The sequence below is a fragment of the Aquarana catesbeiana genome, linkage group LG03 (genome assembly GCF_042186555.1).
Source record: "Aquarana catesbeiana isolate 2022-GZ linkage group LG03, ASM4218655v1, whole genome shotgun sequence".
Lineage (NCBI taxonomy): Eukaryota > Metazoa > Chordata > Amphibia > Anura > Ranidae > Aquarana > Aquarana catesbeiana.
In genome coordinates, this window is record NC_133326.1 from 578,877,174 (window position 1) to 578,897,793 (window position 20,620).

General features: G+C 42.2%; 1 protein-coding gene across 3 annotated transcripts in view; it reads right to left on the reverse strand.

The window, feature by feature from the left end:
• Positions 1-5,771: 5,771 nt before the first annotated feature.
• Positions 5,772-20,620, reverse strand: part of LOC141132947 (hepatitis A virus cellular receptor 2 homolog) — a 61,727-nt gene continuing 46,878 nt past the window's right edge. For 2 of the 3 annotated variants that reach the window (XM_073621968.1, XM_073621969.1), the window contains 4 exons: positions 15,763-15,827; positions 13,716-13,809; positions 7,515-7,548; positions 5,772-6,149 (listed from right to left, as the gene is read on the reverse strand). In XM_073621968.1, the coding sequence (XP_073478069.1) occupies positions 6,077-6,149; positions 7,515-7,548; positions 13,716-13,809; positions 15,763-15,827 (266 nt within the window). In that variant the 3' untranslated portion in view covers positions 5,772-6,076. The remainder of the gene's footprint in view (positions 6,150-7,514; positions 7,549-13,715; positions 13,810-15,762; positions 15,828-20,620) is intronic. The other variant, XM_073621970.1, reaches the window with a different exon arrangement.

Here is a 20,620-nt window from a genome sequence, read left to right on the forward strand (position 1 = left end):
CCCATTGAAATCAATGGGGCAGCGCGGCTATGCGAGCGGTTTTAACCCTTTTTCGGCCGCCAGCGGGGGTTAAAACTGTACCGCTAGCGGCCGAATACAGCCGCAAAAACTACGGTAAAACAGCGCTAAAAATAGCGCTGTTTTACCGCCGACGCCCCAACCGCCCCAGTGTGAAAGGGGCCTAAGTGTAGAAAGCGTATACCAGTACTGATGCTGCTGCTCATGTGTACAAATCACTAAATAGGTATATGGAAAAATGCAGAGCATGTACAAATGAGCATATGTGTTTATAATGGTAAAATAGTGCTAGAATGGATAATTAACCACAAGTGAGTTAAAACAAAAACGTCCATAAATGGATGTGGATGTCCAACTGCGAACGAGCCACGTGAGAGGGAGACGTTAGACACGCCCACGGACGTGATGTCATTCCCTCTACGGGCCGGACATGCGGAAGTGCAGGGACAAAGGTCAGCTTACACACAGCGGCCTATTGGTTGTTCCTTCTAACATTTGTTGTTTACCAACTGGGGATTGGCTCCTCTGGCTGACAGGGCGTTACATTCGGCTGGACTGTCAGCAGAGGAGTATTTCCTCACTAGGACTTAATGCAAAGCGCTTTATCATCATTAGATAGATCTTACAGTTGTTGGCCTCTCTGCTGGTTGATCTTTCTACAGCACTCGGTGTTTCAGTTCAGTGTTATCTATTTAATTACAAAGACCATGTATGATCTTTATGTTTTATCATCCAAGCAAGTCATGTGATTGTATCCACCCAATGAAATGCCTTGTTTTTTCACTTATTGTGATTGGTCCTCTCTTGATATTTTTATTATATATATATGGCAACCTGGAGTGGGTGGTCTATGCCCCTGTTGAAGACCCCTAGGTCGAAACGCGTCGGGTACATATACCACTCTTCTTGTTGCCCATTTGTTTTTATGCATCGTGATCACGTTTTTTACCTGTCTATGGCTGTTTTTGTCAATAAAAACACCCTTTTTATCTGCACCATGTGGAGGCATATTCTTTTTGTTTTCACATTCACCGCATGAGGCCCAGTACCTCCAACCGTTTTCCTTTCGGTGACCTTTTGAAAACTCTCGGATTCACGCTGGGACGGTTTGGTGAGAAGACCCATCCGGTCGCTGTCGGAGACCCTTACAGACCACAACCCAAGGGATTGGCGATTCCAGCTCCCATTCCACGTCATTGGTGACAAACTGCGCATGCGATTCCCGGTCGCTGACACGGGAATCCACGAGATCTGGTAAGAGGCTTTTTTGCATTTTGTCTGAATGATCCACCCTGTTGGAAAGTCGTTATAAGATGCCAGGTGACTTCTGACCACCATCAGATCACCACCACCTCTGGGAGTACCTATACCTCCTGCGCAGTTGGACATCCACATCCATTTATGGACGTTTTTGTTTTAACTCACTTGTGGTTAATTATTCATTCTAGCACTATTTTACCATTATAAACACATATGCTCATTTGTACATGCGCTGCATTTTTCCATATACCTATTTATTGTTTTTGTCAGACTGTATGCAGCAGCTTTTATTTATTTCACTGGTTAGCGTGGTGTTTTCTATTTACTTCAGGTACAAATCACTAAATAATGGCAAATGTAATCACAGCCCTATACAGTACACATAGAAACAAAATGAAATATCCATTAGTAACCAATGTGAAATGAATCCTAAACCCATGACACACAATTGCACAATTAAGTAGTTCCACTGCAAAGGAAAAGTCTCTTTTTCCTGGATTCTTTTCTAAATGTACATAACATACCTGGATACTAACATTTATAAGTAAAGTTGATCCAGGGAATATCCGATTGCCTCTCGGGGGATCATGAAGGAATTTTTTCCTCCTGCTGGAGCAAATTGGGTCATGCTTTGCTGTTTTTTTTGCCTTCCTCTGGATCAACTGTGAGTATAAGGATTGTATATATATATGTTTTCCCTTTTATTGATGGAACTAGATGGACTTGTGTCTTTTTTCAACCAGACTATGTATGTAGACTTCCCTAATAAAATGTTCCATGGTTTGCAAACAATAAAGTGCTCCATGCTCAGAAAAAAAGTGATCTGTGCTCGCTCTGTTGTGCCCACACTCACCAGACAAGATTGACCCCCTGCTTAACAGCATAATGCCCCATACACATGGTCGGACATTGATCGGACATTCCGAAAACAAAATCCTAGGATTTTTTCCGACAGATGTTGGCTCAAACTTGTCTTGCATACGCATGATCACACAAAGTTGTCGGAAAATCCGATCATTCTGAATGCGGTGACGTAAAACACGTACGTCGGGACTATAAATGGGGCAGTATCCAATAGCTTTCATCTCTTTATTTATTCTGAGCATGCGTGGCACTTTGTGCGTCGGATTTGTGTACACACAATCGGAAATTCCGACAACGGATTTTGTTGTCGGAAAATTTTATAGCCTGCTCTCAAACTTTGTGTGTCGGAAAATCTGATGGAAAATGTGTGATGGAGCCTACACACGGTCGGAATTTCCGACAACAAGGTCCTATCACACATTTTCCGTTGGAAAATCCGACCGTGTGTGCGGGGCATAAGAGTTATACAAGCTCTCTACTGGGTGGTATGCCTCTTTGCTCCACTCTTCTATAGTCTCCACTCTCCTTCAGGCTCCTTTCTCCACTCCCAGGATTGATGGTGTATAAAAGTCATAACAAAGGAAAATGTGGCACCTTCCCCCGAGCACTTTAATGTATGCAGAGCATGGAGAACTTTATTAAGGAAGAGACTTTTTCTTTGAAGTAGAAATACTTAATTGTGCAATTGTGTATCACGGGTTATGGATGCATTTCGCATTGGTTACTAATAGATATATAGTTTTGTTTCTGTGTGTACTGCTGAAGTTAAGTTGTCACAGCCTGAGAGGTGTGAAGTTTTGCAGAAACTGAGAACACAAATTTGAGAAGTGGGTAAAGACCAGATTACACCAATCAAACAAAAGTTAAGTGCGACACTCACTAGAATTGAAAACATAATATATACTGTGCTCTTCAGTGCTCAGTCTTGATATGCTGTTTGACATGAATCCCCCATGAGAAAAATTGACACACACCACCACTTCCTTTTATAATTTATAAATAAAATGGACTCCTAAACAGTGGAACCTGGTTACCTTAGGTCCATACTGCACTTTTTCCCTTTAAGGGGATATATGTAATAGCACCGTCTTGTCTCCTCCACTGTAGGTCCTATTAGCACCCCTTTCCTTTTAAAAGATGGCTGCAATAACAATGCTCTGTTTCCTCCACAACACAGGTGGGCAGAGATATATTCTCCAAAGATAAAATGAAAACTAATACCGGTAGTGCTTTCCATGTAAAATGTTTATTAAAAAGAGAAGTATAGGATTTGCTTTTTTTTAATCATACTTACTTAGCTGGGTGCAGCACCAGTCCCCCGCTGGCTCTAAGACTGAGAACTGTATGATTAAACATCTCTGATTGCTTGGTTCTCACAGCTCCATGAACAGAGAGCTGGTCAGTCACTGGAGTGCTGGGCTGTGGAGGGGGCAGAAGCAGCCAGCTCAGCTCCATATGGTCGCAATCTTTCCCAAGCCTGGACTGGCTCTGTGACATCATCCGACGGTGGGTTTCAACCTGCTATCTGCTGAAAATGGGTCACAGGAGTGCAAAACGAACTGATTCACAGGAGATTACAGCCAAAAGAGCTGTGGCTGTACATCTCCTTTATGCTAGAAATAAAGATTCACCCTCTCTATTTGTCATGTTTACTGTTATCATTGAAAGTAAAAGAAAATCCTAAATTTTGAGTTGACATCAGAACACTAATAGAGGGAAAATCTTCCAAATTGAGACACTAGTTCTGGTGACACACTAGGATTCCCTCAATTTGGAGGGATTTCCTCTTGCTTCCTGTTCTGGCTACAGCATAGCTCCCGACTGTCCCTGATTTGGAACAATATCCCTCACTCCCTCTTTTCCCCTCATTTTGGTCTGATCTATATAGTTGTATATAAAATGATAAGCCTTTCATCCAATTTCTAAATTGCTGCATTTGTAAATTTCAAAAGCCAGTACTTTTTCCATATCTATGTCACTTTCATGCAAAGACTATACCACCCTTATAGGAAAGCTTAACTGCATGTAGGATCAAAACTGTTATTAGGTGCACCAACACTTGGGCCCCAACATATAGCTGGCAGAAGTAACATCTCAAGGACTGTCCCTGTTGCGTAACCTGCACGCTATCTCCCTACACAATTTCTTGACCTTTCCAGTTTTAGGCCTAGCATAGCCACCGCTAGTGGACTCTGGCTGTATAGATCCAGAGGTTTGTGGTTCATGTATTTTACTGCTCCCTGCTGCAATTCAGCGGATGTTGTCACTGTTTTTGCTGTTCTGGAAGGCAAGTGTCACCTTATGCCTTGCCCTTATTGTTAAATATTCCATATACTAATATATTATTACCATTATCATTCATTCCACCTTTTGTCTCCACCTGCTTTTGACAACTTTATTTTGTGAGAATATATTAAGTTTGTTTTCTTAATCAATGGGCTTGGTGCTTGCGTTCTTTACATTTTAGCATTATAGCTGGGTACTAGTGTTTCTGTCAGGAGTTCCTATGTGATACTGTGTGTTTGTGTACTCCTGGTGCCTGGTGTGTCAGAGGAGCTGAGGTCTTTAAAAGGTCAAGGCCAGCAACAGAGGACCCATCTTAACTAGTGGCTCTTTTGGGGGTAGCACTACATTTGTATCAACAAATGAATGGCCTCTAGACCTCTACAGTGTCTTGTAGGCAGCTCGCTGCCTGGTCAATATAATAATGCAGTGTGTCTTGAAACATTCAACTCCATTCCAAATAATATGGAAGACAGATTGAAGGGCATATTGTAACTCTTAAAGTGTATCTAAACATAAGAACAAAAGCTAATATATTGCAGATCACTAGTCCTTAGATGTGGTGGGTGCATTCGTTTTATCCTCTCAGACAACACTTACTCACTCACTGGACTGTATCAGTAAAGCAGTATTGTCACCCTGGGACAGTGACCATATTTGGGCAGTGAAGGTACTGCTAACCCCACTGTTTTGCTTACCTGGCAGAGACTCCCAGTAATGTCTAAGACCCCTTTCACACTAAGGAAATTTTCAGGCATTTTAGCGCTAGAAATAGCACCTGCAAAGTTCCAAAAGCAGCATATTTGGGGTGGTTTGGGAGCGTCCGCCCATTGCAATGAATGGGGCAGCGATTTGGAAGCGCCTAAAAAGTGCTTCGGAAGTGCCTGAAAAGCACTTCGGAAGCGCCGCAACATGGGAGTTTTTAACTCCTTTTTTGGGGTTAAAAGTGCCCCACTATCGGTCGAAAAACGGCGCAGAAGCGCTGCTTAAACAGCAGAAAAGCGCATCTGACATGAGTGGCGCTTAACCGCAAACGCACGAGCGGCCCAGGTGTGAAAGGGTTCTTAGGAATCAGTGACAGCAAGAAACTATCATATATAGAAGTGGTAGAAATACCGCTTCTATGTATGATGTGGATGGGCAAAAGTTTGGGCGATTGTTTGAATGCCCTAACAGTGATAGTTTGGTCTGAACTTTCTGCTCACCCTATTTGGGATAACCCTACAGAGATCACAGGACAGGTTGGGATTCCTGGCAGGATCAGCAGGTGTTTTATTTGCACAAAAAGATATATATTAAAAAAAAAAAAACACTTTGAATATTAAGTTTTACAAACCAAAAGGAGCAAATAGGAGAAGTTCACAGTTTGGGTTTAAATACATTTTAATGCTGCAGAAAGTTTTTGGTATAAGTTTATATTTTGTTCAATCTTCTGTAAATCTAGTGCAGGAAAACATCTTAGACCCATTTGTGGAGTCAAAAAGATGTCTAAAAAAAAAGCTTCAAATGTGTAAAGACTTTCTCCACATTATCATCTGTACAAGTACCAAACACTGTGTTACAATAATCCATATACAGAGGTTCATGCTGTGGGTCGGCTCTCAGAAATAAATAGTTGTAGATTTGTGTACGGAAAGAGTTTACAGTATGATCATGTATAGATGTTATCCGAGGCTTGATTTCCTTCACTTCCGAGAGCTTCCATGTTGACCACTGATGTTTTTCTGTAAAATAAGTGATTAGATAATAAAGCACAGAGCTAGGCAAAAAGTATAATCTCAAGGCTTCCATTTTTACTCCATATAAATGTTCTACCTTACTCTTATGGTCGAAATCATGAAATCATAGTCCATCTGCTCAGTTCATTTCTCCTCCCTCCCCGGCTAAAACCATGATGATCTCATGGGTGACTACAGCTAAAATTGACATTTGGCAGTCTTAGCCACCTCTCCCCCCCTGCCTGTGATTTGACAGTGAAGGAACAGAAGCACATTGATGAGGCTATAGTTGTGCTTTCCCCTCATGTAAGCTTGTACACAGTGTTAGGTTAACATGCACTGTGCAGAGCAATAGAGGCCTGATTGGCTGGGGGTTCTAATCTTGTCTTCCTCTTCATTAGTGCTGTTGTGTAAGGCCCCATTCACACGCTTGAAGCGTGAAGCTCCAAAATACTGGAGGAGAGAAAATCAATTATTCTCTTTGGAGTTGGTTCACATCTCCACTCCAAGCTGCCTGAAGCTCAAAAAAACTCAGGAGCTTTTTTGTAGCTTGAATCAGGCACATTTTTATTTTTGGCACATTTTTATTCCCATAGAAATGCGCCATTTGCACGTTTTTTGTACACATTTGCGTGTTTTGTCGCAAGTTTTTGCGTGATTTTCTGCTCAAATGTAAAAAAAAATTGTAATAATATATGAATAAATGTCAAATAAATACACAAATAACAACAATAATTAACAAGTAATAATAAGTTAAAAATATGTAATACATAAATAATAATTAACCCCTAACCTTAAAAAAATACAAAATACATTATTATTATTTGTATTATTATTAATAATAATAAACACAAAAAGTAAAAAAAAATTAAATAATAATACATTTATTTATTTTGCGTTATTAACTGTGCTGCACAGAAAAAGAGTGTGCTGGGACAAGTTGGTAAGGGTGGCAGGAGGGGAAGCTGCCCCTGGTGCAATAGGTTATTGTATGGGAAAGGGGTGCTGCCTGGCACATTCCCTCTGCTACAGGCTGACAGGAGTAGTGACAGCAGCGTGAAAACCCAATTGGTAGATCCAGAGTCATGTGGAGACAAGTGGGTGGCAGCTGAAAGTGAGATCTCACTTGCAAAAGACAATCAAGCTTGCATGTTAAAGGGGGGGGGGGGGGGGTGTGGTACAGTTTGGCATCTCTGCCTTGGAAACTGAATGACCTTCTTCTAGCACTACCTGTATTGCCCAAATCAGCCAATCAAATTAAATCTGCTCTAGAAAATGTGAGACTGAAATCTGTTTTTTGGGCAACACGGACCTGATTTCAGGCATTTGTCAGTGTGGCACGATAACCTTTGATTATTTTCCTGTTATTACCTGTCTGTTTTCTTTATGGCTTTGTAGCATTTCCCTGTAGATACAAATAAAGTTTGTTGTAATGCAGAACAAAAACAATTAATTACATTTTTTGGCTACATCGCTATTATTTCACACATGCATTTATACCAGAGCACTGGCCATATGACCACAAGGCAAGGTGCAGACATGTCACACTGGTGTGTTTTGGGACCCATGTGGCCCTCTCACTCCTTCTTTTCAGATCTCGGTGGTTTAAGAACTGAAATAAAATGAGGCCTCCTCTATACTTCAGTTGAAGACTACACTTTCCTTTGGTCATTTTGTGGTGGGTTTGTTCATGAGCGCTTCTCCGGCTTTACTAGCTGGTAAGAAAATGGGATCCCAGAACACCAGAAAGCTGTAGTACTCATGTATTTGTAATTTGCTACAGACCTCACCTTCAACAAATTCATTTAAGGAAGCTGATTTTATCCTTGTTCTGCACTTAAGTCCTAAGGCTCCATTCACACCTGAGTGTATCGATTTACTGGTGGTTTTTTAAGCTTTTTTGCAGCTTTTTTACAAGCTTTTTTAAAGCGTATGAAGTGTATTACAATCATTTTACAGCTTCAGAGGTTTTTGTTTAGCCAAAAGAAGGCACTAGGAGGAGGAGAGGGAGAGGAAATTAGGGGTGGAGAGCTGCTATTTGAGCGTTTTACGATCGTTTTACAAGTGTTTTTCTGCTCAAGTCAGATGTTTCTGTTGGAGTCTATGGGGCTAAAAACGCTTGTAATCTGCCAAAAAGAATCTCATGTACTTTTTTGAGCTTCAGGCATTTTTCCTCAGACAACAGAATGCTCATATGTAAATAGAAGCCATTGAAATAAATGGAATTTTGCTTGTTGGGCATTTTGGAGCTTCAAAAGTGAGCGTTTTACCAGCTGAAAATTGCTCAGATGTAAATGGGGCCTTAAGTAAAGAAGGAAAATGTTGGTCGGAACCACATAACTGGGTAAAGCTGCCTACATTCCTAACTTAAACCTAGCACATAATGTAACTGTCCCCCGAGACTTTAACAGGCAGTAACTTAGTATGGTGCCTCTGCATCGGGGCACAAATCGAGGACATATGCTTCCCCTTTTTGAGGCAACCAATCATCTCCTATGGAGTGGGCCCTCCCTCCCCCATCCTCTTTGTGATGACCTCCTGTAAATGGATGTTTTTATACGTATTTTTGGATGGTTAAGTTTGACACTGTACATTGGTTTAAGCAGGGCCGTCCCTACCATGGGACCCAGTGGGCCCACGGTCCCAGGCTGCATTTTAAGAAGGGCGGCAGATCCCTCCTGAGATCTGCCTGTGGGACTTCTGTGAAAGGCTGCATCCAACGAGTGTGCAGTCTGCTGCCTGTGAGGCAGTTTCACACTGAGCGGATATTGACGATTGCCAGAGCCGTTAAGTGTGTGAAACCGACATGTAATGTAACTGAATGCAGAGAGAGACCAGCTGTCAAAATTGAGCGTTGATTTTGGGGTAGGCAGGACCCAGCACCTATCAAACACCAGCCAATGGGGTGGGGTCTGGGCGGGCAGCTACACTCAATTTTGACAGCTGGTCTCTCTGCATGCAGTTACATTACAAGTCAGTTTCACACACAGTTTCACTAAACGTCAATATCGGCTCAGTGTGGAACTCCCTCTCTTCTGTCAGTGCCAATCAGTGCCACCTGTCAGGTGCCAATCAGTGTTTCCAGTCAGTGCCAGTGTTTTCAATCAGTGCCACCTGTCAGTGCCAATCAGTGCCATCTGTCAGTGCCTATCAGTGCCAGTTAGTGCTAATCAGTGTTTCCAATCAGTGCCACCTGTCAGTGCTGCCTAATATCAATGCCAACCAATGCCACCAATCAGTGCCAGTGCTTCCTATCAGTGCCCATCAGTGCTGTCAATCAATGCTCATGAGTGCCATCTATCAGCGCCCATCAGTGCCGACTATCAGTGCTGCCTATCAGTGCCCATCAGTGCTGCCAATTAGTGCCCATCAGTGCTGCTAATCAGTGCCACTAAATGCTGCCAATCAGTGCCAATCAATGCTGCCTATCAGTGCCAATCAATGCTGCCTATCAGTGCCAATCAATGCTGCCTATTAGTGCCAATCAGGGCCCATCAGTGCTGCCTATCAGTGCCAACCAGTGCTGCCAATCAGTGCTTTCGATTAGCGACAATCAGTGGCACCTATTGTAGTGATATGCCCAAACCATTGTGACTGATATGCTTTGATATGCTCTGTTATTTTAGTATACAAGATAGCTTAAATTTGCAAGAACTGAATGTAAGAAGAAGTAATCACCGCTCCAGAAAAAAGTCCAAACAGACTAAAATGAATCCTTCTTGGTTCAGAGGTTAAAGGTGCTGGCTATTGCTGGTAACAGTAAACGGGAATGAATTCTGGACAGCCGCACTCATAAATTAGCCTTGTTTATTAAGAAGATGCCCATCAATTACAGGATAACAGCAGACAACTGTTGTAATTCCTACACCATTCACCTTCAAATCCATTGTGGTGGTGTATAGAGCCAAAAAGATTACAATTGTGTCGATGTCCCAATATTTATGGACCTGACTGTATATACAGTATATCCTTGCGGGTTGGTTTGTCTGGGACAGGATGCATGACTTATGATTCATAACCAGATGACCTGTTGACCCGTGTTAACTTATGATGACGTATCTTAAAGGGTCACTGACTTGTATAGCCATATAACTATATATTTCAAATATATACAAATACATCGTTTACTAACCACTCCCCCCTCCCCTCTTTCTATTGGTATGTTGAACCATATATAAGCTGTAACACACTTAATAAAGGCAGACACTTTCTTGAATTCACTTCTTGTGTCTAATGTTCAGTGAGATGTCTCACGGTATGGGGGGTCTTCAGTGGTCTGCAATATTAACCCTTGGGTGGTCTGTCATGTACCTGGAGTACTCTAAAACCCCTTCACCTATCAGTGCCAATCATTGCTGCCTGTCAGTGCTGCCAATCTGTGCCAACCAGTGCACTGAGTGCAGGGATGGGGCCATGAACTCAGAATCCAGGCACATGGGGGCCGGCCTGGTGGGGCACAACTGAAATCTGTTGATGTTTATTAATTCCACATGCCATTCTTTAGTATAATAGGTAATCACCACACTACTATTTACAATAAACTACTGGAGGTAAAATAAAAAAAAGTGTCAGTAAAAGGCCTGTGCTAAGCAATGTTATGTGTTCCCACACCACAAAAAAAAAAAAAGTGCAGCGCTAACTTACTGATCAATAACTTAACAATAATGGTGGAATCCCCTAATGTATAGAAATCTCAACAGGCTTCAATATTACGACAATACCGGTCTCTGATACGCAACTTCACATATAATACACATCAAACTGAAAATAAGACATACTGTATAAAATGAAACTTAGCAGGGATGGTGGAAACCCCTCCTATAGATATTTGCTATACAGATTAACCTCAAGTGCAACAACTGTTTAGATGGGAGGTTCACACCATTATAGCACTTTGGAATTTTTATTTTTTAGATTGTTGCACCTAATTTTATATGTTTTAGTTACTATTATAATGTGAAATTTTACATTTGAAGTACATTTTCCACCACCCATATCTTTATAGACCTTGCTTTGTGCACTGGAGTGCAGTCATGTTGGAACAGGAAGGGGCATCCCCAAACTGTTCCCACAAAGTTGGGAGCATGAAATTGTCCAAAATGTATTGGTATGCTGATGCCTTAAGAGTTCCCTTCACTGGAACTAAGGGGCCAAGCCCAACCCCTGAAAAACAACCCCACACCATAATCCCCCTTCCACCAAGTGCACAAAGCAAGGTCCATAAAGACATGGATGAGTGAGTTTGGGGTGGAGGAACTTGACTGGCCTACACAGAGTCCTGACCTCAACCCGATAGAACATCTTTGGGATGAATTAGACTGCAGACTGCGAGCCAGGCCTTCTCGTCCAACATCAGTGCCTGACCTCACAAATGAGCTTCTGGAAGAATGGTCAAACATTCCCATAGACACACTCCTAAACCTTGTGGACAGCCTTCCTAGAAGAGTTGAAGCTGTTATAGCTGCAAAGAGTGGGCCAACCCAATATTGAACCCTACGGGCAAAGACTGGGATGCCATTAAAGTTCACGTGCGTGTAAAGGCAGGCATACCAATACTTTTGAATATATATATATATATATATATATATATATATATATAATACAAGCATGTGTGTTTGAGCTTTGGGGTGCACACCCTAATGCAATAGGCTGCGCACGCCTATGCCTGTACCTTAGTAGCTGCCCAGGCGTACCCTACCTGTCAAGAGGACATTAGATGCTTTTTAATCTGCTTTTATTTTTTATATTAATAAAGCTTTGTTATATTTTACCATACTAAGTTACTGCCTGTTAAAGTCCCAGGGGCATTTACATTATGTGCTAGGTTTAAGTCCTTAAGTAGGATTTTACTTGTAGTTAAGGTTGCCACCTGTTTGGGATTCACCTGGACAGATCGGGTTTGGAATCATGCGTCCGGGTTTCAAACTGTCTGAGACCCGGACACATTATTCAGACCGAAACTATGGATTCCCAGCAGGGTTGCTGGCTGCAGTTGTCTAAGCTGAGAGTGTCTGCTACACTCTTTCACACTGCCCAAAGCCAACACTTTCAAACCCCCCCCTCCACACACACACACACACACAGAAGGGGAAAGGAGAGGAGCTTGATGTGCACCTCTTTCTCCCACCCCTACTCCTCTTTGTCTGCCCACACTCCAATCCCCAGCGCTGTATCTCAGAAAAGGAAAGTGGGGCGGGAAACTTGAAGCCCAGCAGCCTCAGATATATATGGATGAGAGGTGCTGACTGCCAAGGGGTGAGTGAGCTCACCATCCATCCCTGTCTGTGACTGAAGTCTCCCCCCCTTCTCTCTCCTGCCTCTAAGTGAGTACGCTAAGGTAAATCAGGGTTCTCAGAGCACTCATTACATCAGAGCTCCCCTTTACACCAGAGGCCACAGTGTTCCCCTTTACATCAGAGTCCTCTCCGTGCACCAGAGCATCCCTTATATTAGAGTCCCCAGAGTTGTCCTTTACATCAGAGTCTGCAGAGTCCCCCCTTACAGTGAAAGGAAACTCGCAAGTTCAGATGTAAAAGGGGAACTCTGCAGATTCAGATGTAAAGGGGGAACTCTGTGGACTCTGATGTAAAGGGGAGTCTTGTGATTAACTTCATATGATTAGAAATGTTATTTAATAGCAACATCTATGCATAGTTTATCTATGCATACTATGAAAAAGAATTGCTGTGCGACGCTTAAGTGTTCGGATTTAACTTGAAGAAAAGGTGGCAACCCTATTTGTAGTGTAGGATTGCACAATTTACAGATGCCCAGTGCTAGGACTATTCCCCGATTGGTGATCTTGAAAGATCCCAATATATGCACAAATCTGTTATCTGCACTCAAATCCTTGTATAAAAATTAGCTCTTTTATTAAATTCCATTAAAAGTGTCAGCACAACAAAGATTGCTCTATAATCTTGCAGCCTGAGGAAGAGTCATGAGTAGCTCAGAAGAACCCATTTTTAATTTTAAAGTTCTGAGTGTGGATGACAAACTTTTGCATACTTAGGTTGACTTTAACGTTAAGAGACATAAAAAAACAAAAACAGCTTTTAGTCATTTAGCAAATGGATAAAAAAGTAAAATTTTGCTTGGATCCTACAGCCAACAGAGATCCTCCCAGACACCTTTCACACCAGTCCCAGTGTCACCATCCCTTAAGCCCCATTCACACTTTGGACAGCGGGAACGCACCTCCCTGCTCATATTTTGTTTTGCATAGTTTTTGTGCAGTTCCGTGGGTCGTGCATAGGGCAGCTCATTCACTTGCTCGCCCTATGTATTACAAATTCTTTAAAGATGCTCCAGAACCTTTTTGAGCATGGAGAGTTGTGCGTTTTGCCACAATTTTTGCATGTTTTGTTGCAGGACAAATGCAGCAAAATTGCACTGCACTTAGGGTGCCATTAAGAAATAATGACACCGCAAGTGAGTTGTGTGATTTACCGCATTTCCGAAAATGCAGGCAGAAACACACAGTTCTGCCCATGTTTTCAGAGCAGCCAAGTGTGAATGGGACCTTAAGCAAAGGAAGTATTTTTATTTCAGTGCCAGTTTAAAAGTACTTACATCTGTAAAGGATCAGTGACATCAAAATAGTGAAAAGGACCGCAGCGATAACAGCAGAAACTGCTAACGTTTTAGAAGGGAGATTCTCATTTTCCTGAAAAAAAAAAGAGACTATTAAAAGTTAAAGCTGAAATGTAATTGAAATGTATCTACTGTCAAAATATAAAATCATATATTCTGAACTACAGAAGTGCTGAGAGGAGGAGTTTAAGGAGGCGGAGTCAGTACAGCAATCATATCTTGCAGGCAGCAAGGTACCATAGATATGTAGTTCTTAAGCCAACATAAACAGTTTGAATTCCTGCTGAAGATTTGAACCATGTATGGGCAGGCTGAATGTACCCAAGCTGATCGATCAACGTAGGTACAACCAGCCTGCCGGATTTTACATGATATTATCTCTAGTGGCTGTTATAGCTGCTAGCAACAATCACTGTGTTCTCCGCCGGGAGAACACAATGGTTCGGCGGGAGGGATTCCTTTGTCAGCTCTGTGTGTTCCTGTAACCTGCGGCTGCAGGAAAGAAATTCACTCCATCTATGGCCACCAGCCTTGGAAATGGAAAACAGCAGAGGAGAAGCCGCAAAGCACGCGGGGAATGAAGTTGTGGAAAGAGATGGCCATCAGACAGGCAGACATCACAACGTAAAAGGAGATCTTCCAAGTAAGCCTATAGTGTATTGTCAAAAATATCTATTGTTTGTATTGCTAGTACAATGCTGATGTTATAAAATGAAAGTGTATACTGTGACCATAGATTTCCTTTAACCACTTGCCGCCCACTCACCATCAAATGACGGCCCTCCAGAACAACCGCTCTTGCACGCCCGTAGGGGCGTGCATCGTGGCGGTGTGGTGTGTCAGTCTGACACACTGCTACACCGATCTCGGTAAAGAGCTTCTGACGGATTTTGTTTGGGTACAGTGTAGCATGACCGCGCAATTGTCATTTAAACAGTGACAGCGCTGAAAGCTGAAAATTGGCTTGGGCAGGAAGGGGGTATAAGTGCCTGGTATTGAAGTAGTTAAAAAAAAAAATACTACAGCCTCAGCCACCTGCCCCCTGCTGTCCTCTCCTTCATTTATAAAAGCCTTTGTAGTGTTTTCACAGAATGCAACACATTCTGTGAATGAGTGAAAGGTTCCTGTTATTCATCCACCTCTCCCCCATTTACAGAATGGGTTGCATACTGTGAAACAAGGATTTTAATGAATTGAAGAGAGGACAGGAAGGGGTGGGCTGCCGTCGAGACTTCTTTAATGTACTGCAGTAGCAGGGCTAGGGCAAATAACCCATAAAGCCTTGGAGGGTCAGCATTGTGAAGAGGTCAGGCAAAATAAAAATAAGGACTAAAGGCAAAACTTTTTTTTTTTTTTCATTTTGCATAGCATAAGGGTTATAACCCTGTCAGGTTTTTTTTTCCATCTGCATACCATTAGGGAGATTTTCCTTCGCTTCCTGTCCCATAGCCAAAACAGGAATGGAAAGGAAATCCCTCCAAAGTGGGAGAATACTTCCCCTCTATTCCTGTTCTGGGGACAACCCAAAATTTGTGATTTTCATTTACTTTTACTCTTGGTGATAACAGTAAACACGGCAAATAGAAAGAGTTAATCAGCAATAAAAACAGACAGAGGTTCCAATACCTCTCCACTCTGTCCAAAATTTAAAAAAAAAAGTTTTACCTTTAATTATACTTTAACTAAACGTCAGCTTTAAATTGTGCTGACAATAAAGATATGTTGTTTTTCTATAAGGATAAGCACAGAGAATTTCTCAGAGGGATGTCAGTTCAGAAGAGGCAGCGTTGTCAGAAAGTTAGGAGTTCACTGGATTTCTGGCAGATGAACAGGTATTTTTCTGTATTCACAGTGCTTTAAAGAGACAAAACATGGGAAATATGTACTGTATGTACTGCAAAGATATACTGAATAGTTTTTTTCTTAATTTTCCTCAGACATAAATATAACATAAATCTGTGCTTTGTCAATCAGGAACATGTTAGTAAAAACATTTTGAGAATCCAAGAAACATTTGTACTGTTACCTTCATTGTGACTTTATTTGTATTCTTTACAGGAAAAGTTGTGAAAATGCTGGATGCACTGCCACCTAGAGGTAAAAATTATGAATTAAAATCTATGTTACTAAATTAATATAATCTACATTATTTCATGCACGCCACTACTGCCAAGTTTTGAAAATAATAAAAAGGACTTTTATCTACAGAATCTCCATAAAAATGAGCAATATTTGGATATACCATTCACACTATACAGTCTGGTTAACTCACAAGAAAATTAAAAGGGTGTTCCAACACAGGGTTTAACCACTTGATATCCGCGCTATAGCTGAATGACGGCTACAGCGCGGACCTGAATTCCCGGGAGGCCGCGCGTGCCCTACAGGGCGCGCATGGAGTGCGCTGTGATCACTGAGTCACTGAGACCCGGGTGATCACCGATCCAAGTAAGGGGCCGGTCCCGGCCCCTTACCATGTGATCAGCTGTCAGCCAATGACAGCTGATCACATGGCATGGTCAAAACAAAAGCTCTGTGATGGTTTTTTTTTTCTCCTCGCGCTGACAGTGTGAGGAGAAAAAAAAGCCGATCACCGGCTCACCAGCAAGGGACATCGGTCCCGAAGAGGAGAAGGCAATAATGCCTCAATTTTGCCTCAATTGTGCCACCAGTACCCCCTGCCAGTGCCCCCTGACATTGCCACATCACAGTGCCCACCAGTGCCACGTATCAATGCCCATGAATGCCACCTATCAATGCCTACAAGTGCCACCTATCAATGCCCACCATTGCCACCTAACAATGCCCACCAGTGGTGACAATCAGTGACACCCAGCAGTGTTGCAGATCAATGTACCAGATCAATGCCCATTATTGCCACCAATCAGTGACCATCACTGCCACCCATCAGTGCCCATCACTGCCACCTATCAGTGCCCATTTGTGCTGCCTCATCAGCGTACATCAATGAAGGAGAAAAATTAGCCTTTTTAAAATTTTATAACAAAAAAAAACATTTTTTTTAAATTCGGTCTTTTTAAATTTTTTAAACAAAAAATAAAAACCGCAGAAGTGATCAAATACCACCAAAAGAAAGCTCTATTTGTGGGAAAAAATTATAAAAATTTCATTTGGGTACAGTGCTGTATGATCGCGCAATTGTCATTCAAAGTGCGTCAGCCCTGAAAGCTGAAAATTGATCTGGATAGGAGGGGGGTTTAAGTGCCCTGTAAGCAAGTTAAATTACTTTAGCCACTCACTGTATACACAGAAAACTCTATACCAGAAATGTAAACAACCACAACAAGAGTGACAGCAGAAAATGATAGAGTCCATCAAGTCTGCCCCATTTTTATTATTATAGTCTGAGTATACATGTAGTTTTGTCCCAAGAATGTATACATTCACAGTGACTGAATCACTACTTCTGCTGAATATTTGTTCCCAATATCAACTACGCTTTCAGTAAAAAAGGTTCATTTTGAACTTTCCTCCTGCTAGCTTGAGGTCATGTATCTATGTTCTTGATTTTGGCTTCACACTGAAGATACTATTAGCAGGTTATTGAATCATGAGCTTGGAAGCTTGTTGTATGCAGAGAATACTTTACTTTCATAGAGGATGCCTTTATCATGTCTAACAGGAAACAGGGCAATACAAGTAGATACACTTAGATACAGAAGGTATATCCTGTTATTAGTTTGTACCATAGAATACACACTTGCTGCAGTGCCACCTGCTGGATAGAAAGGTATAATGCATACATATAGTTTACATTATAGAAAACTACTTGCTGTTGCTTCTTTCACCACCCCTTCTCAACAGCATGTACTTTGTCAAATGATATTCAGCTTCTTCTGAAAATTACTATGACTTTCCTTCAACAAAGGCTTGGTGAGTGCATCAGCAGTCATCTCCTTTGACGGGCAATATTGAATGTCGATAACATCTTGCTCTTGATTATCCCTCAGTAGGTGATACTTGACATCGATGTGTTTGGTCCTAAGATTGACCCTTTCTGATTGTGTAAGCTTTATACAACCCTGGTTATCTTCAAAAATGGGAATTGGTTTTGACATGTTTATCCCAATGTCCTCAAAAAGTTGACGAATTCATATGGCTTCTTGACACACGTGTGCTGCTGCAATGTACTCTGCTTCAGTTGAAGATAGAGCGACGGTTGTTTGCTTTCGACTAGACCAACTTATGGTTTCTTCCCCAAACTGGAAGATGAATCCTTCTTGTAGATTTGTGGTCTGTACAGTCCCCGGCCCAATCAGCATCCACATATCCGACCAATTTTGGATCGGATGTTGCTGGTAACTGTAACTTCATCTGAATTGTTCCTTTGAGGTACTGCATCAATCTTTTTACTGCGTTACAGTCACGCTGACAGGGAGCTGAAACTTTCCTGCATAATATGTCCACTGTCTGGTCATGTTACATTGGCAACATATAGCAGCTTATCGATTGCTCTGCGATATGTATCATTGTTGGGTAGCAAGTCTACTGCTTTATTACTCATTAGATAGCCTGGGCCCTTAACCTATTAGCAGGTTATCGAATCATGCGCTTTGAAGCTTGTTGTATGCAGAGAATACTTTCCTTTCAAGTACATACACTTAGATACAGAAGGTATATCCTGTTATTACCTTGTACCATAGACTACACACTATCATACTGCAGTGCCACCTGTTGGATAGAAAGGTATAATTCATATATACAGTTCACATTATAGAAAGCTACTTGCTATAGATTCTTTCAACAGATACAGCCCTCATGTATTCTCCCCCTTCATGTATTTAAAGGTTTTATTCTGTCTCCATTTCCCTTCTTTCCTGTACATATTAAGTTCCTGATGTCTCTCCTGATATGTTTCATCCCTTGGACCATTCAACATTTTTCTTGGCCTTCCCTTGGACTCATTCTGTTTGTCAATATCTATTTGTAAGTGAGGGCTCCATAACTGGGCACAGTCTTCTTAATAAAATCTGACTAAAGATCTATATAATGCAATTTGGATCTCCTTCACCCGGCTGGAGATCCCTCTAGTGATAACTAAATATCTATATAGGGTAATCAGGGCTTTCTTCCTCCTGCTGGTGAACCTTTTAGTGATAATTAAAGATCTATATCGGGGAATCGGGAACTCCTTCCTCCAGCACAAGATCCCTCTAGTTATAACTAAAGATCTTCTCTTGCAATAAATATCTATATTGGGGAAACAGGACCTGAGCTCCATTTCTATTATAGATGTAGCACCCTCCAAAATAGGTTGCTAGGTTAGCTAAATACATTTAGTTCTGTTGGCTTCTCTGTAATCAGTGGAGCGGTGTGTGATTGCTTTGAGCTGTTCTGGGTTCCACTGGCTGCAGGTTTGATTGCCTCCCCCTGCCTTCTGGGGATTATAGAATCTATTGGGCAGGATGAAGCAAATCAGCAGCTGAATATTTTAGTTGTCTCAGCCAGGGGTGTAACTGGAAATTACAGGGCCCCATAGCAAAATGTTGTATGCCCCCCCCCCCAAAAAAATTAACTAATGCCATTGAACAACAGATTACTACACCCATGTGGCACAGTACCCAGGCAACAGCTTATATTAATTTTGAACAACAAAGTATGCAGTATACTTATTGTATGCAGCCCCTGAAGGACACACATTGCTGATTTCCATGCCTTCTAACAAATTTCTGTTCTGATTACACTTATGTGTAAAGACAAGACAAATAGGGGCGAAATAAGACAGCAATTATGAACAGGGGCCCTAATGGTAGTTTAATCAAGTTTATTCTTAAGGTCTTAGGGTCATCTGCACCCTTGAACCTGGCATTGCTCCCCCTCTCTTTGTGCTGAAATTATCCTAATGAAAAAATATAGCAAATATTCTTCACAAAAATAGCAAAACAGTGCAAAACAGTCTGGCCCGCCCACTCTGCTCCCGCCCACTCTGCTCTCTGCTCCTGCCTCCTGCTGTATGTGGCTGCGTGTGTTGGGACAGGGCCGGACTTGCGGGGCCTGGGAGGCTTAACAGTAAACTTACATTCCTCATCCTCACCCAGGGGCGGATCCAGAGTCTTGTCTCGGGAGGGGCACTGCCAGAAAATACTTTTTTTGGGAGCAATTTATCAGGGCAATGGCTGATGTTGGCGCTTCAATCAACACGTCACCATGGTTGGTATGGTGTCAGGATGATTGAAACACATTATTTCTATTATTACATTGTTATATAAAATGAAATAGTTCAACTCACCATAATGCAGAATCAGTGGGAGCCCCGAGTGTCACTTGCCACCGTCGCCTGCCACCAGATGCAATTTGTCACACGTTGCGGAATGTCACTTGCCACATCACCTGCCACACGTTGCGGATTGTCCACTTTCCACATCACCTGCCACCAGATGCAGATTGTCACACGTTGCGGAATGTCACTTGCCACGTCACTTGCCACATGTTGCAGATTGTCCACTTGCCACGTCCCAGATTGTCACTTGCCACGTCACCTGCCACACATTACGGATTGTCATTTGCTACGTCCCGGATTGTCAATTGCCACACATTACGGATTGTCACTTGCCATGTCGCCTGACACACGTTACAGATTGTCACTTGCCACGTCACGGATTGTCACTTGGCATGTCACCTGCCACACATTACAGATTGTCACTTGCCACGTCGCCTGCCACATGTTATGGATTGCCACTTGCCACGTCACCTGCCACACATTACTGATTGTCACTTGCCACGTCCCGGATTGTCACTTGCCACATTCCAGATTGTCACTTGCCATGTCACCTGCCACACATTATGGATTGTCACTTGCCACGTCCTGGAGCGTCACTAGCCATGTCACCTGCCACACATTATGGATTGTCACTTGCCACGTC